The sequence below is a fragment of the Anthonomus grandis genome, chromosome 2, assembly GCF_022605725.1.
Source record: "Anthonomus grandis grandis chromosome 2, icAntGran1.3, whole genome shotgun sequence".
NCBI classification, from domain to species: Eukaryota; Metazoa; Arthropoda; class Insecta; order Coleoptera; family Curculionidae; genus Anthonomus; species Anthonomus grandis.
The window spans coordinates 27,264,468-27,285,039 of record NC_065547.1 but is presented as its reverse complement, the minus strand read 5'-3'; the positions used below and the strand labels follow the sequence as shown (position 1 = coordinate 27,285,039).

The following is a 20,572-nucleotide window of genomic DNA, read 5'->3' as shown; positions in this document are numbered from 1 at the left end:
CTTTTGTTTATTACTATTAATCATTATGTTTAAAGCAATACTCTAATATATGACCTTATATGTTTTAAAATTTTTAGCCTCAACAGCATTCTGGATATGGTTTGGTATAATCAATTAGTGCTCTATATTCAATATAGGTTCCATTTATTTTTCTCATTTCTATAAGAATGCCGCATCTAAAAATATCAAATTACTTAATACACCTAAATGTCAGATTTTACAAAAGGCGAATCCTAGTATAATAATCCTAAGGTACAACTAAATGAACTAAAATTGGAATATCAAATCCATCCAAATTTTACTTACAGCAAAATTGAAGCAAGAATAAATAAAATCAAATAGGAAGCTTTAAGATAATTCCAACCATTTATCTAATAATTTTTTCTAGCAGGATATACTCTATAATTTATTGTGAACTATGAAATCTTATGCTAATTCAAGACAATAGTTGGGAACTATTAGATATTCCATCAATCAATATTAATACATCTTTTCTCCAGACTATCTACATTAAAAAGATTTAATTGACAGTTATCAAAGTGTGTGATATTTATAAGCCATAAGTCTTAAAAACTTGCGCTGTATGTCCACGTTCTATCACCTGCTTATGAAAATCTTTATAGAATGACCAAATCATAGAAGTAGACTGCAATCCAGTCCTGACAAGGGATATGTACAGGGTCTCCCATACCTAATTGGACTTTTTAATTTTATTTTCATTATTTCTTAATTCATACAAAACAAAACATGACAGCACAAAATTTGGTAATAGCCTTAGTGTATATGGATCTTTCATAGAAATCTTAAAATTTCCAACAATATTACTTAAGAAAGAAGATTTTTGAATTTTCAATGCTTCAACTTTTTATTTTGTTCAATAATGAATAGTATGGAAATATGGTGTCCAGGCAGGTATTGATTGTGTCTAAATAAACAATTGATTTGAACTATCCACATATGGCAAAGTCGAGAGGGTTCAAATCAGGACTTCAAGGCACTAAAACTTCGAGGCACTATCTCTCAAGAAAAACATGCGTCTCGTTATTGCAATGGGAGATCTTTCAAAATCCCGATCAGCTTATTTCGGTAAAAAATCCAAAAAGTTTGCCGTTTAAATTCGGTGGTAACTCTGTAAGTGCCAATAAGTAATAATAACACACCATACATTTATTTAAATTCATGCTGGAGGTGACGTTCTGGTTTCAAATAAGGGCTTTCAATATCCCAAGCATGTTTATTTCTGAAATTGAAAACTCCTAATAAAAGTCGCTTCGGCACCGAACAAAATCTTATTTAAAAACAATGGGCCAGTTTGCTAGTTGTGACATAAAGGAGCGAATTCAAATCTCTTCTGTATGTCAGAGGATAGAAATGTTGAGTAGCATTGAAATTGTAAGGATGTAGTTTTTCTTTATGGAATATTCAAGAAATGGCTGATTTACTAACAGTAGTATGTTTGATTTTATCCTATTTTTATATTTCAGTCTTTTATGTTTTAAACGCAACACTTTTCATCTGACCCCAGAGAAAAAATCAAAGAGTGTTAGGGCTGGTGATCTTGGCGTCCAATCTATTGGACCTTTTCTTCTACTCCACTGATCTGGAAATGTATGGCTTAAATATTGCCTCAAAAGAAGAACATAGTCGGGTGGCGCTCCATCTGGTTGAAAAGGTATTAGATCTTAGTTAAGGTTATATTTTACATATAACATATATATAGTGTCAAACATTTATGTCGAATAAGTATCTTTTGCCACAAAGGTTGCCATGAATAAATAAAGACTCAATAACTACCGAATATTCCCACCCATACATTTATTTTTTTCTGGATATTATGTGTGTCCTTCCCTGAAAACATTACGTTTAGCCATACGTCTTGTGGTAATTTCCGGATTTTCAGCAACACGAACTAGAATTTATTCCTTTTGCTGAGTGTGATACTTTGTGGGCACTCTCCTAAATTTTGTGAAGGACGAAAAGAATCGTCAGTTCCTACATTAATTTGTTTCTATCAAAAGCCTACTGTACAGGGTGGCCCAAATTCGACCTTCATCATTGAGATCTCGGAAACCGTAAGAGATACAAGGTCGGTTAAATTATGGCAAAGTTGTTAAATTTGGTAATTAACAAAATGCCGTTTTAAAATTTAAGAAATTTTGAATAGTTCGGGAGATATCCGGAAAAAACCGAAATCTGGAAAAATCTTTATTATTTTTTTTATGACATTATTTAAAATCCTATAATAAAATAAATAACACTTTGTTGAGGGCACGTTTTCTTGGGCCACCCTGTACACTGTGTTCCATTTTGGATGAGATTGCATGGTATCTCTGTCATTTTTGAAGATATAGCTTTGCAGTTTTCGCGACCCTGTATCACTTTTTTGCAAAACTTTTAAAGCCACAAACAGAAATATTCCAACTACTGCTGTTCCTGAAATACAGGGCGAAAACGAAAATGTTTACTTTTGTAGATGTTATTATGTATTTCTCGGGTCCTGTATAAGAAAAAAAATGAAAACTGCTTATAATAGATTTTAAGATATAATAAATATAAAATAAAAAAAAATAAATGAAAACTGCTTTTAATAGTTTTTAAGATTCAGTTTTAGACTATCTACCGACCATGAGGCAATCCAGATCCTTCTGAAAGAGTTGAGAATCAAATGGGGATTTCATAAATGAACCTTAATGTAAAATAATCTTATCAATTCGTACAAATTTAGTACTTTTACATTTTAATCTAAGTATTTACAACGTTAATCCTCAGATCCATAGCTGAAACTTAATAATAAAGTTCTCTTGACTTAGTCTGTCGAATGCCTTTAGAGATATTCAGTGTAAACACTGGCCATCTGATAAAATAGTTATCTAATCCATTATCAAAATAAACACCAAGCTCCAAAATAGAAATTTTGGACATTGAAATAATACAATGGAAGAATAAGTGAGATGAATTTTGTTTCTGATGATTCAAAAGAGTATCGAGTGAATATTCTGGCTTTCAAATTCGTATTATGCAAATGAATATTCTGCGATTCAAATCAGCTTGGAGACCGAATACGGTCGGCCGAATTACCAATATTTCAAAATGTCATTTAGCATCATAATTCAATGCAATAAAAAATCAAAAATTATTGCCCTTGAATCTGCATAATTAATAACATAGCATAATAATTCACCTTCCATACATACAGCTCTTTGACATTCTAAATAAATAAAATAAATAATATCTTTATTTAGCAAAAGCTACATTCAATAAAAACATAAATGAAATATAAAGTAAAAGTTGGCCATAACTGTATCAGGACACTCCGGTTTGTCCATGGATGGTCTCGGTAATCCAGAAACAGCATCCCGGTTCCAGAAATATTCTGTCAGAGGTAGACCATAAACTAAACTAGTCTTAACCTAAACATTATTTCCTTGCCCCACTCATTAAAAGCACAGTTAATTGTTGTTTGCCTTATAATAATAAAAATAATGTCGACTCAGGTTGATCGAGTCGGTTCGGTTGCAAGCAGCCGATGACACACATTTGGAACTTGGTTGACCTTGCTGACCAGACACATTGGTCCCCTCGTGTAACACTTAGAAATGCTTCGGTAGTTCCAAGAAGCTGTAACCAGTGTCCCGGTTGGCCCAAAAATACCCAGTCAACAGATAAACCCACAATCAAGATGATGAATGGAGCGGAAACAATGTATACTATAGTAAAACTTAATAAACTACATAATTGAAATAACATAATAAAATAACAAACACAATTTTACTTATTCATCATAAATTTTCTCAAGAGCCCTCTGAATTGATTCAAAGTAATACAATTTTTGATGTTAGCAGGCAAGTTGTTAAATAGAATTAAACCTTTGTATAGAACTGAATTATGCATTTGGGTTGTGTTACATCTGTCGAATAGTATGAAGTCTATATGATTTCTAGTATTATAGTTATGTATATCTCCAAAAACTCTTAATTTATTACAAATATAATCGGGGAGCATCTGATGTTTTAATTTAAAAATTAACAAATAAACGTTATACAAAATTCTTTGATGTACAGACAACATATCTAGGACACCCAACATAGAGACAACAGGCGTGTAACGATTACAATTTAGAATCAGTCTCATAGCCCTATTTTGAATTCTTTCTAGTTGGTCAATTCTATACTGTGGCAAGTTAAACAATCATGATGAACAGAACTGTAAATGAGGAAGAGCAATGGCGTTGTAAATTTTTAATTTGATGTACATTGACAAATTTTTTCCAATTCTTGTGATAAATCCAACTTTTTTTGAAAATTTTCTCATTACATAATCTGCATGAGCATGGAAATTTAGATTAGCATCAAAAATTGTTCCCAAATATTTAATTTCTTTGGCATACAAAATACTTTCCCCATTCACAGAAATCTGTATATTGCCCATGTCTATAGAACTTAATCTAGATTTCTTGCCAAATATACAAAACTTGGATTTACTTGCATTTAAACTTAGTTTATTTCTACAGAGCCAGATGAATAAGTTAGTTCCAAAAACACAGCAAGTACTAGATTATCAGAGTCAAGGGCCCTGAGAAAATTATCAACTATATTAATAATGACAGACTCACATGAATGATTCTCACGGAACCCCGATTGGTTAGGCACAACTATTTTATTTATATTACAATGTTCGAGTAGCTGTTCCCTAACACATACTTCAAGGAGCTTCTCATAAATAGGTACGGTGTTAATACTGTTAATTGGCCGAAATTCATTACACAATTTAGTGTTTTGCACTTTTGGAACAGGAACAACAGTAGAAAGTTTCCGGAAAAAAAACCCAGTACTTAAGGATGTATTGATAATATCCAAAAGACGATCACCCACAACATAAGCAACATCGCAAAGACCTGCTTAGAGATGCCACTTTCCCCACCACCAACGTTTTTTAGATTTTTAAGTATTTCCTTCATTTTAGTCATCGAAACTTTATTAAATTGTGTCAAGGTATTCTGGACTGTAGGTGGTTCAATGAAATATGTTTGACCATTTGCTGCTGGTGGAATATCTGCAAGAATAAGATCAATACTATTCACGAAATAATTATTAAATCTATGTGCAATATCATCCTCCTGTGTAATGATTTCATTTTCAAACTTTATTTCATTAGGCATGTTTTGGTTTTTTCCTGGCAAAAGCGTCTTCAGATTTATCCAGAGTTCTTTTTGATTATTTTTATTTAGATCTATGGTATTCGCAAAAAATCTATTCTTTTCTACTCTTATCTTGCTTACTATGTTATTTCTTATAGCTTTATATTCATTCCAAATGTTGTCGTTATTTTCTATGGCAGCCCTTTTATATAATTGATCCCTTTCCTGCATTTGCTCCCTTATATCTTGAGTTATCTATTTTTTATCGGCATATTTCTGTTTTTGCACAATTTTAATCCTTGGGCACATACTGTCAAGAATTGTTCTAATATCAGTGACAAAAGTATTAGCTAGTAAGTCAACATCTGAACTATTTCTATTCCAATTGCATGTAAGCAGTTCTTCCTGAAGTTTATGGCATTTGTAGGTTTTTAAAGACCTAGTATAACTTACTATATCCATTGGCTGTTCCTTCGATTGATCCATAGAAATTGATATAGCAGAATGGTCACTAATTTTAGGAGTTTGATGGACTTTATGCGAAAGAGATTTGTCATTTGAAATTAAATAATCGATCAGAGTCTGACTTCTTTGGACTATTCTAGTTGGAGTCTTAATTATTTGACTAAACCCATTGGTATAAATGATACTTAATAATTTGTTACTATAAAAACTGTTTTTTAATAAATCAAAATTAAAATCCCCAAGGATAATGTTGGTGCCATTAAATCCACTAACTTGCTCTAAATATCCCCCAAAAAAGTCTATAAATTTGGCATCTTGTTTCTGAGGCGAATGGTACAAAACAGAGCACAAATATTTGCCTCCACCCATATATAGCTCAAAAGACAACAACCAGACATAATCATCAATAGACAATACAGACCCTACCTTATATCTAATATCGTTTCTAATAAGGGCCAAGACCCCACCTGTTCTACTGTTGTTACTAGTGCATTGCTCCAAATTGTACCCATCAATAATCAACTCACATGGTTCAATAACCGGGGTTACGTGAGTCTCACTCAAAAGCAAGATCTTAGGCCTCCAGTCATTTACTAGTAAAATAATGTTATCTTTGTTGTTTAGATAACTTTGGCAATTAAAATAAACAATGTTTGTGTTAAGTGCAATATTTAGGTCTAACTGCCACTTAATATATTTATTCCTTTGTAACTCTTCAATTCGCTTATAGGAATCACAACTAGTTACATCCCAAGAAACGTGATTGACGTTTAGCCTAAGACCATACTTTTCATTAGATACTACAAAATTGATACACTTAACGCTACTTACATTACATTCTTTAACATCATGGGATCCACTACACTTTGCACACACTTTATTTTCTTTACACTCTTTCAGTGAATGACCATACTGACAGCACTTGAAACACCTTCGGATACCATATTCGTTGAAGACAGGACAACGGTTCCAACCAATGTTCATCTTCTCCTTTTCAATAAACACTGCATACGTGGTAGCATCAAGTTCCAAGATCATATTGAACTTTTTGTTTACGATTTTAGTTTTTATCACAATTTGAATTTTTCGGTTTGGAGATTCTGGAACATTATTTTGACTCTTTATTTTGGCCAAAATTTCATTATCTGATAGGTTGTACTCAGACTCATTAATCCCTACCACCTTAATCCTGTGCTCTAAAAGTTTTGGTACCTCAACACTGTAGTTGTCACCCATGTTGTTCTGGATCTGCGACTGAATCGAAGTTAGCTCCTTCTTATTGCCACACTTAATGATAACGCCGCCACTTTTAGTTGCTTTACCTAGCGATAAACCGGCTCCAATAACAGTAGGATTGACTTTCTTTCTCAAATCCTCCTTCACTTGCTTTACGTCTTTCTCCGGACACTTTTGCTTTACAACCAAAACTTTGCTGTCATTTTTGGTGCCTATTGCTGCAGCATATGACAACTTGGAGTTCACACTTCATGAGGCTGTTGACGGCTTACATTTCTTCAGGCTGGCAATTTCACGTTTCAAATTCTGGTTTTCGTTTAAGAGGAGATCGACTTTTTGATTTAACTCGTTAGTTTTACTGACTAAGAGCTGCAAGTTGGCCATAATATCTCCTACATCATCTAAATCAATAACAATATCATCTGTACGGCTTCTTTTCCTAGCGCGCTCTGTTTTGTATGCACCATCACTAGATGCAGAGGGATCACACGATTCACATTCCATGTCGATTTTCTTAAATGAAAACCGGGCATGTCAACATTAACACACTTTCCATGATAATACTTAGCACACCTGGTACATTGTATTATCGACTTAATGTCATCAAATACTAAATTACATTTAGCACCATTACTTCCTGGATTACCGTCATCCGTATGACAGACTCCAGCCATTATTACATTAGTTAATCACAATTTCAAAATCACCCCGTATATAAAATAAATATAAGTTAACTCGGACAAATACTGTTTACAATAGAAAACCCGTTAGTGTAAACACTGTAATTATCACCTACGTGCACTATATTTATGTTATACTTATTATACAAATTAGAGAAATGAAAATTAAATTTTACTGATTTATGGCAACCGTGATTCTAAAATAAGTCAATACTTAGCTTGAAAGATGTAAAATTTTAAAAGGCTTCTTTTGATATAAATTATTAATTAAAAACTGTACTTTAACCCTTTGAAACACGCGAAAAACTGTGGATCGCTTATCGTACGTGTTAACTGCTTGGACTACTACGAACTTACAACTATATCCTTCTAACTATATCCTTTTTTTCGCCGTTTTCGAGGCGACATACTAGTACTTATCCCAGCAATACCCTGGTGTACCTACCTTAAATTATCAAAAAGATATTCAAAGTTTCGTTTTAATTGACTACGTTATATTTACCTGGTTCTTTAGGAATCAGCTGAACTGCAGATAACACCACTTCAAAAATAACCCAAAACGTCAATAAAAATATTGGTATTATAAAAATATATGTTTCATCATGAATGACTAGATGAAAAAATAGAGCTAAAAATGAGTTCAATTTAATTTCGTAAGCGTTATTTATTGCTGGACAACTGCCATTGCATCGATACTTTTATGAGAATGTCTCCAATGTCTGGGCCTAGAATAAAATGAACAATTTTTTCTAAAACTTGACCTAAGTTTTCTTTAAAATAATATTTTCTTGTTTCTCATTATTAGGTACGCAACCATGGTATGCTCCATTAGATTTCGGTACAAAACTGCAAGTGCTCACGTCCTCATCTAGAATTACCAAAAGGGGAGCACCATTCAAACTTAAAAGCACCCTGCATAGAAAAAGGCCTTGCTGGTAAATAACATGTTTTAGCCATGCATATATTAAATATATTTTTTTATGTCAGGGTGTATGAGGATGAACAAGAAACTACCGTAGACTTAAGCGACGTTATCTCCGGGGTTCTATTACATGGCAAATTTGTCAAAATAAACAAAGATCGCTTTAAAATCGACGGACAAAAAGACTTTCGCTTTTTAATGTTTACCGATGCCAAAAACGTTCCGGAGTATCTTATGCAAGCCGAGGCGACCTACTTTGTTACTGCCGATCCAAGACAAACAGAGTATATCTTATTTAATACTATAGTGGAAGAAATGGCCGCGCAAAACTTATATGGAATTGCCAGGAAAACTTATGCTGCCAGATGTTATCCTAAATTCGTTGTTTTAATACCTAAGGTGGACCTTAATGTAAAAGGCTTTCTTTCCTGCGAAATTCCTTTTGCGGATGATTTAAGTGAAATATACCGAGAGGATACTGTTGAAAAAGCTCCCAAAGTAAAAATAGATGAAAATGCTTCAAATTTCCTTGATAGTATTGATGTTAATGGTGAAAGTTGCAAAATTCATGTGCCCCTCGGTCCCAAAATGATGGTACACCCCACTACATTAAGTATCATTAATCAGGTGAAGAAGAAGTATATTGAAGGTGAGTTTGAGAGGATAATTATACAATCATTTGTACAGGGTGGGCAAATACTCGAGGTAAGCGGTTGTATCTCAGAACTTGTTACTTTTCCGTATTTTTTTTAAAGGTAAGCCTACCTGCTATAAACAATACCCAGTATATCGACACATTAACAACGTACTCCGACTTAAACGTAAGACGACGTTTTGTATGTCAGTGTAATATTTCATTATTTAAATCAGCTAAGCAACTTCGAACTGTCAGACTTCAATCTTCAGACTTTCTGTGACAACAAGTAAAAAAGTTATGGAGTGACCAAATATAGAGAATAACAAAATGCTTTACTTGTCAAAGAGTTAACCAAAAAGCAAACTATTTAACAAAGAACGCAAAAATATGACATAGACTGATATACAAAGGTTTAAAACAAAGGTAGACATATTTAAAATCAATATAGAAAATCAGTGGCGAAGCGTATACTTTTTTTTCGAGTAGACAAACAATAAAAAATCGTTAATTAGAAAAAAATGTATATTATTCACTTTAATGAAATAGAGAATGAAAGCGCATGAAATATTAACTCAAAGAGAAAAATTATGTAGTGATATAAAAAATAAAAAAATAATTACTACTAGCATAAAATAATAGATAAAAATAGATACTACTTATAAAAAAACACAACTAAGATACAATTGCCAATATCGAACAGTCGTTCATAAATAACCACTAAAATATCCACTAAAAAAACCTTTTCTATACACCCAAAAATAAAAATACTAATTATTAAATTACTATAGCATGCGCCCCCACCAAATGCCAAATGCAGATTCATCAAGACAAAACAAAACTGAAGATGTATTGCGGCCGGCCAGATCAAGAGTGTCCATAAACAATAACCCTCAACAGCATAATAAAATAGCTGGTCGACTTCGATAGACAAAAGCTCGAATGTCTTTCCCACGAGTAAATTTTGCATACGTAATAGGCTGAATGCTGATGCGGCCGGACCTCTGTAGCCTGCTTGATGCGTATTTGGTTCGATTAGATGTTTTTTGCAATTTCGGAAGACAAATATCAATGTGTCTTCCTGGGGCTCGTATACATTAATTGGGTGTCAGCCCTGTATTTTTATCTTAATCGTTGCGGCAGGCGGGGCTCGCCTTCGGATTAATCATGTGTAGATACTATATAATAATAGTAAGGATAGCGACTACGTTCTGTGTTAATTTTTTTTTAACACATTTCCTTTTTTATTTCATCAGAGGCGGACTAGGTTCTACATTAAAATGCTTAAATTTTTATCACCCTGGATAAATATTAAAATTTACATAATTAAAAATATTAAATATTAAATAATAAATATGGATAGTTTGAACTTTAAGCTAAAGAAAACCCACTCTTCATTATCCATAAAATGAGCCGTTTTGGAGAGAAAAAATTAAGGCAATTTTTTGATTCGGTCATTCGTATTACCACCACGGTTGAATCGAGAACTTTATTTGAAGAACCATCTTCTGGATTTAATGGAGCATTTGCTACTTCACGGTCGGTCGAAACATGTATTCTATGCATGATGCAGCCCCACCTCATTTTAGCGTTGCTGTAAGGCCTATCCAAACCCTTGGATAGGTAGAGGATGATGTCTTATGATCTAACGCCATTGGATTTTTACCTATGGGGTCACCTTAAAACCTTGGTGTATTCAACTCCTGTCAATACTCGGGAGGAACAGAGAACATTTTACGATTACAGAGAATCAGGATTCATTGTAAAAGTTCCTGGATTGTTCCTGGGTTGTTGTAGCGGGTACAGGAGTCCACGATTCCTCGAATCTGCGAGTGTATCAGAAGTCACGGAACCCAAGTTGAACCTACTTATGAAGTTTTTAATTAATTGTTTCCAATTATTAGCTTCTTTATTTATTACATTCTTTTTTCAGGTAGTTTTCTCGTTTCAAGAAAAATATAGGTTTACATTTTTTCTTAACAATTTCGTTAAAGTGCTTTTTTAAGAACCACACTGCATTTTTAAAAACATGTACTCTTTCAGATTAAACAACTTAAAATGGAACTTCTCTGTTGTTTGAATGACTGTGGCATTGCTGGAAAAAAATAACATATCATGGTTCTTTTTATTTAAAACAAAACAGTGATTCCTTAATTATTTTTTTTTCTCACAAACGGTGATGAACAAGAGTGCCTTTTCTTTAATTTATGGTTCAAACTATCCATATTTATTATTTCAGTCTTTATCAAACAGGATTTTAAAAATTTAAGCATTATAATGTAGAACCTAGTCCGCCCCTGGTAAAATAAATAAGGTAAATGTGTTTTAAGGAATACGTTTTAAGAGGTCCTGAGTAGTGATCATCACATAATATTTTTATTAAATTATGCCAAGTACTTCAAAAGTTATTTAAGAAAAATCGATTTCGAGCAGCGTCTTTAAGAGGCCGTATCTTCGTAGGAATAGCCTAGGAATTTTTTTATAGGAAAGTTCCATATTATTTTTTTATTTTCTACCTAAATTCGAGAGATTTCCCACATTTTCCGGGACACCCTGTATAATAGGTTTTTATCTAAGTTTACAATGCATTTACAAGAGGCTGCATTTATAACAAAATATAAGTATTAAAATATAAGTTTAAAAATTTTTTAAATTTGAAAGTTGGGTTTCTAAGGTTTATTTCTTTGATGATTTATTTAAGATCGAGGCAATGGGATGGGTTAATTTTAATTTAATTTTATATTTGGCAATGTTCTGTCAATCACCTCGAGCTAACCTCTCTTTGATATGTCAAATGGGAACCTCTATGGTGTGACACTTCATTGTAAGCAATTAAATCGGTTGACGTACCAGCGAAGAGTGCACTAAAATGTCTGCTCCTAATAAATATTTTATCGACGTCATACTTTGGTATGTCAAATAGCTTTCCTATAGTGTGATACATAATTTTTAAGGGCATACAATCTACCACCCAACAGTATATAAAAAATGTAAGCTTATAGACTTATAAACAGTAATAGTGTAAGTTTAAAAAGATGTGCTTCGTTATGTGCGAGACAATAATAAAGTCTGTTTTAAAAATCCTCTACATTCGTGAGTAATTCGATCCTTTAAATCATTAAAATTTTCAGGTGGAGTCTTCTTTGCTTTATAAATACCCCCAAAGGAAAAAATCTAGTGATGTTAAGTCTGGCGAGCATGTGGGCCATTAAATTGCACCAATCCACATCCCCGAAAACTGCTCACTTTCGAACTGTCAAAGCGGAGGAGCTCCGTTTCGTTGGAAATAGAAATTATTTTCGTTCAGTATCCCAACGTTATTTGATCCACTTGGTTATACAAAGATTGGACGATTGAAGGATGTATTGTATATTCGAGAAGGACTAAATAAATTTGTCCAATTAATTTTTTTTCCAAAAAAAAAATGTTCCGATGATTTCGTCACCATAAGTTCCTGCCCATACATTAATTTTTTCAGGATACTGAGTATGACCATATCGAAAAAGGTGTGGATTTTTGGCTTTGTCGGTTTACCAGCACATTTAGAAAAAAAAAAAGAATCGTCACCAAAGTAGATGTTCTTTACTAAATGGGAGTCCTCGTCAATTCGCTGGCACATCAATTCGCAAAATTCCTATCAATTCTATCAAAATTGTCTTCTCCTAGTTGTTGAAGCATTTGAATTTTGTAGAGAAAAAACTTTTTTTTTCAAAATGTTGTGTACAGAACCTGTTAAAATATTAGTTAACTCTGTGACTTTGTGAATACATAATGTTGCATTTATTACGAATTGTCCCACTACTTTAATTTCGCATGCTTCATTGACAACCCTTTCCTCAGTACACTTTCTATTGCAAACAGATCCTGTTTCCTTAAATTTCCTAACCAATTCTAGTATATATTTATGGCCCACGCTCTTGTCTGGATGTCTGTCATTAAATATCCTGGCGGTTCTACGAGCGCACCGATCTTCAACGCCATAAAGAAAAACAATTTCGATTCTTTCGGCCTAGCGTAGACACAATTTTAAATTATTCGCACTTCTGAATTTTTAACTGCTCGTCAGAATGATAATTTTAACAATAATAATGAGCTGGTTAGTTACTGCAGTGTTATTTTTTACAATTTTTTGGAGAAGTAAGATGGAAACTTGTTTGCCATTTAAAATAATGTGTGACACTATGAAGCAACCATTTGACTTATCAAAGTTTAAGATGATAAAATATCTTTTATTACCACAAACTTTTGCTTACTATTCGCTTATAATAGGTCAACCTATTTTATTTTTATTTTGGCACTATTCACGAACTTAATAAATATATCTGGACTGCTAATGCATATGGCCACGATATCCAAAAATGACCACTGCCTGGTGGCCGCCATTTTTATAGTGGTTGTATCCTTTTAATGTTGGTCACTCTGAACATTTTTAGTTTTGCCAACAAAAAATATATTAAATAACGGTAATGCACGAAATTAATAAATATACCTGGACTGCTAATGCATATGGCCATGATACCCAAAAATGACCACTGCCTGGTGGCCGCCATTTTTATAGTGGTTGTGTCCTTTTGATGTTAATCACTTTGAACATTTTTAGTGTTGCCAACAAAAAATATATAAAATAACAGTAATGAGGTTGACGACGCTGACGTTTGACGTGTGAGTATAGCGGATTGCCTAGTTTTTGGCGATTTGTAAACAACGCTTTTGTATATCGTCTGCAACAGGCGATATAGCTTCCTCCTTATTTAATACGTGGATAATGTATCACCATCCTTATTTAAACTGTTAAACTGTATATAAACCTTATTGTGATTTGTCTCTGTTTATGATTTTGTCTCATTTTAGGTGAGGATTACTTTTTTTCATAAATTTTAAAGAAATTCTTAACTAAATGTAACTTTCTATTTTGTATTTGTAAACATAACCTCTCAACAACTTTAATTGTCTTGTTTCCCTACAATTGGCACAACTGAAATTTGTCAAAGTGACCAACATCGAAAGGACACAATCACGCAAAATGGCGGCCCCCTAGTAGTGGTTATTTACTTTTCATTGAATTGGCAGTCCAGGTATATTAATTTAGTTCGTGGCACTGTTGAACGACAATGATGTTGCTTACAATGATGTCACACACGATGGAGATGCCCATTTGACCTATCAAAGTGAGGTTAGCTGGAGGTGAGGCGGTGATTGACAGAACTTTATTGAATATAAAATTAAACGTCCTCCTGTATATCCAAACTGACGTATTTGTTTTTATATAATTATTTTATCTTAATAAGATCCCATATTTTAACATATCAATGAAAAACGACAAGAGCTCAATAGATACCCCAGAGAATTAGCCGAAATCTTTTAAAATTGGCTTCTGAATGAATATTAGATGGATTTAGAAGTACAGAGTGTCCAGATTTCGACACTTTATTAATAGTCCTATGGTATTAGTAAAATTCATTAAATATAGATAAGATTCAAACAGAAAAGCCTATTTAAAAACTTCATCAAAGAATTTAAACGAATGTTTACGTACTAGTATGTAAAAAGTAATTTGAGACTTAATGTATAATTTGTCAAAAGAAAATTGACTTTTTTTTGCGCACTATTGCGTAAAGTTATTATTTTATGCACTAGTGTATTAAATTAATTTGATATTTTTGAATTTTTTTAACGTTTTCTTCGGTGGTACAAAAATTTTGTTACAAATAAAAATTCCCTTTTTTGTTTTATTCATGGAAATTGTTGACAAATTTCCCATTCATAAAAAAGGATAATTTTACACGCTTGTTACATAAATAACTATTTAATTTTCGGAAATTCAACTATATAAACTGCAAAATGAAAGTGATATAGACCGTGAGGCCAGGGGACAAAAATGATTCATGGTAGAATACCATGTGCCATTTGGATATATGAATATTATGTATGTAAGAATTCATTTATTTTTAAAACTACACTCCCCCCCCTGAGCTTTTCTCGGAAAACCGAATGAAAAGTTGTATGAAAATTTGTTGTTTTTTCACGGTAGTATATCATGTGCCTATGTTCGTAAAAGAAAGTTTACAATAAACAAATGCCGGAAAATCATCGGCACACGTGCAGGACTGCCCCTAAGGAGTCTAACGGATCCCTTAACTTGTTAAAAAAATTACAATTTTTTCATGGCTGCATACCATGTGCCTTTACAAAATATTGAATAATTTTGACACAAAATGCACGTATACCAAATGGCACAGTGATCGGCCGAGCCAAAATATTTTTTAACCTTATAAACATTTGTTAAAAATTTAGGTAAGTTTTCATGGTAGTATACCGTAAAAAAACTTGTTAAAATAAAACTTCAGATCGTGTATAAACTATGTATAAAAAGGCACAATGTTCTCGTGGAGAACAACCTTAAAAATGAACATTAAAGTTGCCAAAAATTTAGGTTATGTTTTCTTTTCATGGTAGTATACCTTATGCCATCTTGTTTGCCATTAGATAATGATAAAATAAAGTGGCTTTTAAAAAGGCACAAGGTTCTCGTTGAGCATTGCCTTAAAAATGAATTTAAATAACTTTATTAATAAGCAAAAAATTATTATAAACAAGATTTTCAAAACTTTTTATTCATACTTTATGTTTAGGGAAGCAAATTAAAACTAATTTATTACTGCCCTATAAATTAAACAAAAATTATTTCTCCATCATCAGGTTCATCATCTGCATCACTTTCTCTACTGTCCAGATCATCATCACTAATGTCATAATTAATTTCTTCCTGTTCCTTCTCCTTCACTGTCATCATCTAAATCGTCATCATCTTCTTTCGATATTTCTAAAATTTTTTTATTTATTAGTGCTAGCATTAATTTAGTTTGCTTTTCAATGTATTGTATACGTTATTAACTGCTTAATTTTTGTAATTATAGGTAATTCGTTATTAGGTACTATAATATATATAATAGGTACTTTTTATAAAATTGTATTTACCTCCTTCGGCAGCAATTTCAGCACCGATTGCAGCATCACGATGTTCGGGAGGTTCATAAGCTGAAAGTATTTTTGTTTAATGTAATTTATATTGCTACTTTTGCATGGCTACAATTTACACCAAAACGTTAACTTACTTTTTTCAATCGATGGCTCTAACAAGACGTCTTTATTTGTTTCTAAAAATTGATAGGTGAATTTAAAATCAACGTTAACTTATAGTGTGTATAAGTTCATTACCTTCTTCAGCTGATGCATTTAAAATATCAATAACGTTGTCTGGCATTTGGTCCCCTTTAAACCATTTAATACCGTACTGTTGTTCGCTTTTCAATATCCATCCGTAATCAAGTGGATTTAATATGGTGGGTGCGTATTCGGTGGCTCTACACCACATGCTACTGATATACATTGTACCCAATAAATGTTGCTGCAGCTCACTCTGACATGGAGGTATCATACTTGGCTCGAAGTTGGTCACTGTTAATTTAAATAATTCGGTGTTGTGACTCAGGGAAAAGTTCCACTGGAACAAAGACTTACGAGCGGCATTCACCGAGTTGCACTTAATCAAACCATTTTTTTTTTGTGGCGTACATCTCGCATGCAAATTTTTCCATGATTTTTAAGCAGGAATCGCACGCTTTACTATTTATATCGCACGCGACATCGCTTATACTTGCCAAGGCATCAATGTATACTTCGTTACCTTGAAAATTTTTCCATGGCTTTGCTTTACCCATCCTGAAAAACGACGAAGTAAAATCACACCCAGTAAATGCATGAAAAGCGGGTAAAGCTTTACACATCTTATCTCCGAGAATTTCGTGTACCTTATTTACAACATCAACAGTTGAACAGCAACAGTTTTGTAGTCTTGCAGTTTCTTTATAATAAAAGCAACTTTTATATCAGCTTCTTCGTGTTGATCACACTGTAGACCTTGAAAAATTTGAACGATGACCATTCCATGTTGCACAGAGTATGAAAAGCATTTATTATAACAAATTATAACGGTTTTGTCTCCAATTACGCTACATGCTTCTGTCGAAGACCAATGATCGATTAGGAACAATACCAAAGCACTTTTAAAGGCAGTATTCTTAAGTTCAGCTCTGAAATCATTGGATCTGCTTTGTTCTGGACCTGTTAATATAATTTTTTAATTATATCTTCTTTGCATCATATCTAACCAATGTTTTAAGGATTTTAAGAGATACGTCACCGAACTTCTGAGGTAGTTCTGTCAATAAATACAGAAAGAAAAATCCATCCACTAGTAGCACATCCTTTTTTTCCGGCTCACCATGATCGTCGACTGTAGATATTACAATTTTTGCCAAGACGGACTTGTCTGTCTTGTGGATTACGCCATCAGCGTGGCACAGCGCTGGCGGAAACTCTGCTATTGGGTACGAGAATAACTGTAACAGAAATCGCTCTGATAATGTATATAACATGTTTCCACGTATAGTTGTAAGTCAAAGTTTAATTGCATTACGAACGTACATTAAGCAAAAAAAAGTAACGTTGCGAGATGGCTTCTTTTTGAATTTGTTAATGTTAATACTAACCTTATCCAAATCAATTTCTTCTTTAGAAGATACAGCAATTCCCAGAAATCAGCGAATAGGTCTCTGTGAACCTTTATTTCCTTAATCTTTCCTGCCACCGTCACCTCCTGTTTCTTTTTGGAAGAGCTAGCAAAATTAAAAATTTTGTTTCTTTTAATTTGATATTTATCAAAACGGTTTACGTCTTCGCTGCAGGAATGTATCATGTCTTTTCTCATGGCATTGCCATTCTGTTCAATGTTTAAACACCATTGCTCAATTTGTTCTGAAACACTTTCGCCAGTAGCGATTTGAAACAGTTTATCCTTTCGAACATCTGTTGAAAAAGGATTCATCCTTGACTTAAAATTATCCATGAGGTAGTTAAGTCGCTCTTGAAATTTTCGAATTTGAAATTTTTTTAAAGTCATTCGTGACGTCTTGTTTATTTTTTCGTCCGCAGTCTTCGAGCACTGCCGAAAATTGAAATTAAAGTACTACGAATACCGTGGTTGAAACACCATCTTTGTCGACCTCCGATAGAATTTAACAGATATGTAAAGCCATTTAACGTTCGATCGAACGTACGAACGAACGGCACGGCACGATTCGACCTCTTGGGACCCTTGACTTTTTCAAACTTTAGAATTCATTTTCAGGGTTATGCTTAAAGAGAACATCGTGCCTTTTTAAAAAAACACTTTATTTTATCATTATCTAATAGCAAACAAGATGGCACAAGGTATACTACCGTGAAAACCTAACTTAAATTTTTGGCAACTTTAATGTTCATTTTTGAGGTTATGCTTTACGAGAACCTTGTGCCTTTTTAAAAACTACTTTATTTCATCATTATTTAATAGCTACCAAGATCGCATAAGGCATACTGCCATGAAAACATAACCTCAATTTTTGACCGGTTTGTTTACCTGTGCCACTACTTAAGAACAGTATGATCGATGTGCCAATACAGCATATGATTAATACATTCTTATTTTGTATGTTCTTAAAATGGCATATGGTATACTATCATGAAAACAACCTACATTTTTAACAAATGTTTATAAGGTTAAAAAATATTTTGGCTCGGCCGATCACTGTGCCATTTGGTATACGTGCATTTTGTGTCAAAATTATTCAATATTTTGTAAAGGCACATGGTATACTGCCATGAAAAAATTGTAATTTTTTTAACAAGTTAAGGGATCCGTTAGACCCCTTAGGGGCAGTCCTCCACGTGTGCCGATGATTTTCCGGCATTTGTTTATTGTAAACTTTCTTTTACGAACATAGGCACATGGTATACTACCGTGAAAAAACAACAAATTTTCATACAACTTTTCATTTGGTTTTCCGAGAAAAGCTCAGGGGGGGGGGGGGAATGTAGTTTTAAAATTAAATTAATTCTTATATACATAATATTCATATATCCAAATGGCACATGGTATTCTACCATGATCCATTTTTGTCCCCTGGCCTCACGGTCTAATAGGTACTGAGAGAAAAAGTTTTACCTGTAAATATTATTAGTTTTGGGAAAAAATCAGAATTGTCGTGTCCTGAGATACAGTGGTTTACCTCGCTTATTCGCGTACCCTGTGTCTCAATCAGAATAGCCCTCGGCTGTATCTCGGAAAGTATTAGTCGTATGACCCGTGGACAAACATTTTTATGATCAGAGAGTTCATGAGAAATTGCGGAAAATTATTTCCATATTCTTAGACCGCTCCAGATGCAAATTTTATATCATACACATGGAAATGGATTTTTACAAAATTTATCCACGATTCTTATAAATCGTAAAACCGAAGTTTTAAACTTCTCCTCAAGATTCTAATATCATTAGCGAAACCCATGTCGAGAGTAAAATAAAGAGTTTTGGTTAGTGGTAAAACTCTCTGATCGTCTCGTAATTTAAACTATAATAGTGGTGGAAGGTTAAATCTATTTTTACTCTCCGGATTGGGTAATGGAAATCCAACAAGGCAGGTCTCATTTAAAAAACCATTTCTTACTATATATTTTAACTTATAGAGAATATAATCCATGCGACAATAAACGCTCCATAGCGTCCGGGATACAGCCGCGAACCATTCTTAATCTGAGACATCCGGTACAACATACTAATTTATTGTAGAATTTTCAATTGAAAAGAACTGTAGCCCGAATACTTCAGAATGTGCTTTTGAGGAGCTGAAAGCCGAATGGCCCGTTCGAAATCTGGAGAAGGTTAAAAAAGAAAAAACCGAAAACGACAGTTTTGATAATGTCGATGATTTTAATTTTAGTTAGGATAGGCTTATATATTTACTGTTTTTGTTGAATTTCATAAATAAATAATACATATTTGTCTTTAATTTTTTATTATTCTTTAAATACAATACTTATAAATTAAATATTTTTCACAGCTAAAAATATCTATTGCTTATTTACTCTTTGGTTACAGGCCTTCGTCGAGCCTTCTGCGCTTTTTTATCCTTGTCTTTAACCTCTTTAGTGGTACTTTGTGGCATATTTCCTGCTAAGAAATTGCTAACTTTATCTCCGACTTGAAGCCCTTCAAACTTGGTCAGTTTCTGGATTTCTTCTAAGTCTTTTTTGGTTTCTGGATCATTCATGAGCTTAGGTAGAACCATGATTAACAATACCGGGAATAACATCATCATGACCATTGGATTGAAAAGAAAATCTGTTACCCTCCATTGTTCTCTTACTTGGAAGTACCTTAAAAAATGCATAATAAGACTGGGAAAAAAGAACATCAAGTATAAAAGATCAATACCCAGAACATAAAATAACATAAAGAGTTGAGTATTACATTTTAAAATTTTTCTGTTTATTGATGCTAGATTAAAGTATGAACAACATATGAGAGAAGTAAACTAGCATTAGCATACTATGCTGTTTGAACCACGGAATTTAATTTTTTGTAATAGAAAAACGCAGTACAATATTCCTGTGAGGTCA

The 20,572-nt window shown here is 33.1% G+C and overlaps 2 protein-coding genes across 4 annotated transcripts in view; one reads left to right on the top strand and one right to left on the bottom strand.

The window, feature by feature from the left end:
• Positions 1-19,962, top strand: part of LOC126747809 (uncharacterized) — a 41,532-nt gene extending 21,570 nt beyond the window's left edge. For all 3 annotated transcript variants that reach the window (XM_050456718.1, XM_050456724.1, XM_050456727.1), the window contains exons 3-5: positions 8,324-8,453; positions 8,506-9,089; positions 19,743-19,962. In XM_050456718.1, coding sequence (XP_050312675.1) covers positions 8,324-8,453; positions 8,506-9,089; positions 19,743-19,897 — 869 coding nt within the window. In that variant the 3' untranslated portion in view covers positions 19,898-19,962. The remainder of the gene's footprint in view (positions 1-8,323; positions 8,454-8,505; positions 9,090-19,742) is intronic.
• Positions 19,952-20,572, bottom strand: part of LOC126747911 (ER membrane protein complex subunit 7 homolog) — a 325,016-nt gene continuing 324,395 nt past the window's right edge. Inside the window, exon 4 of the mRNA XM_050456880.1 lies at positions 19,952-20,329. Coding sequence (XP_050312837.1) covers positions 20,035-20,329 — 295 coding nt within the window. The 3' untranslated portion in view covers positions 19,952-20,034. The remainder of the gene's footprint in view (positions 20,330-20,572) is intronic.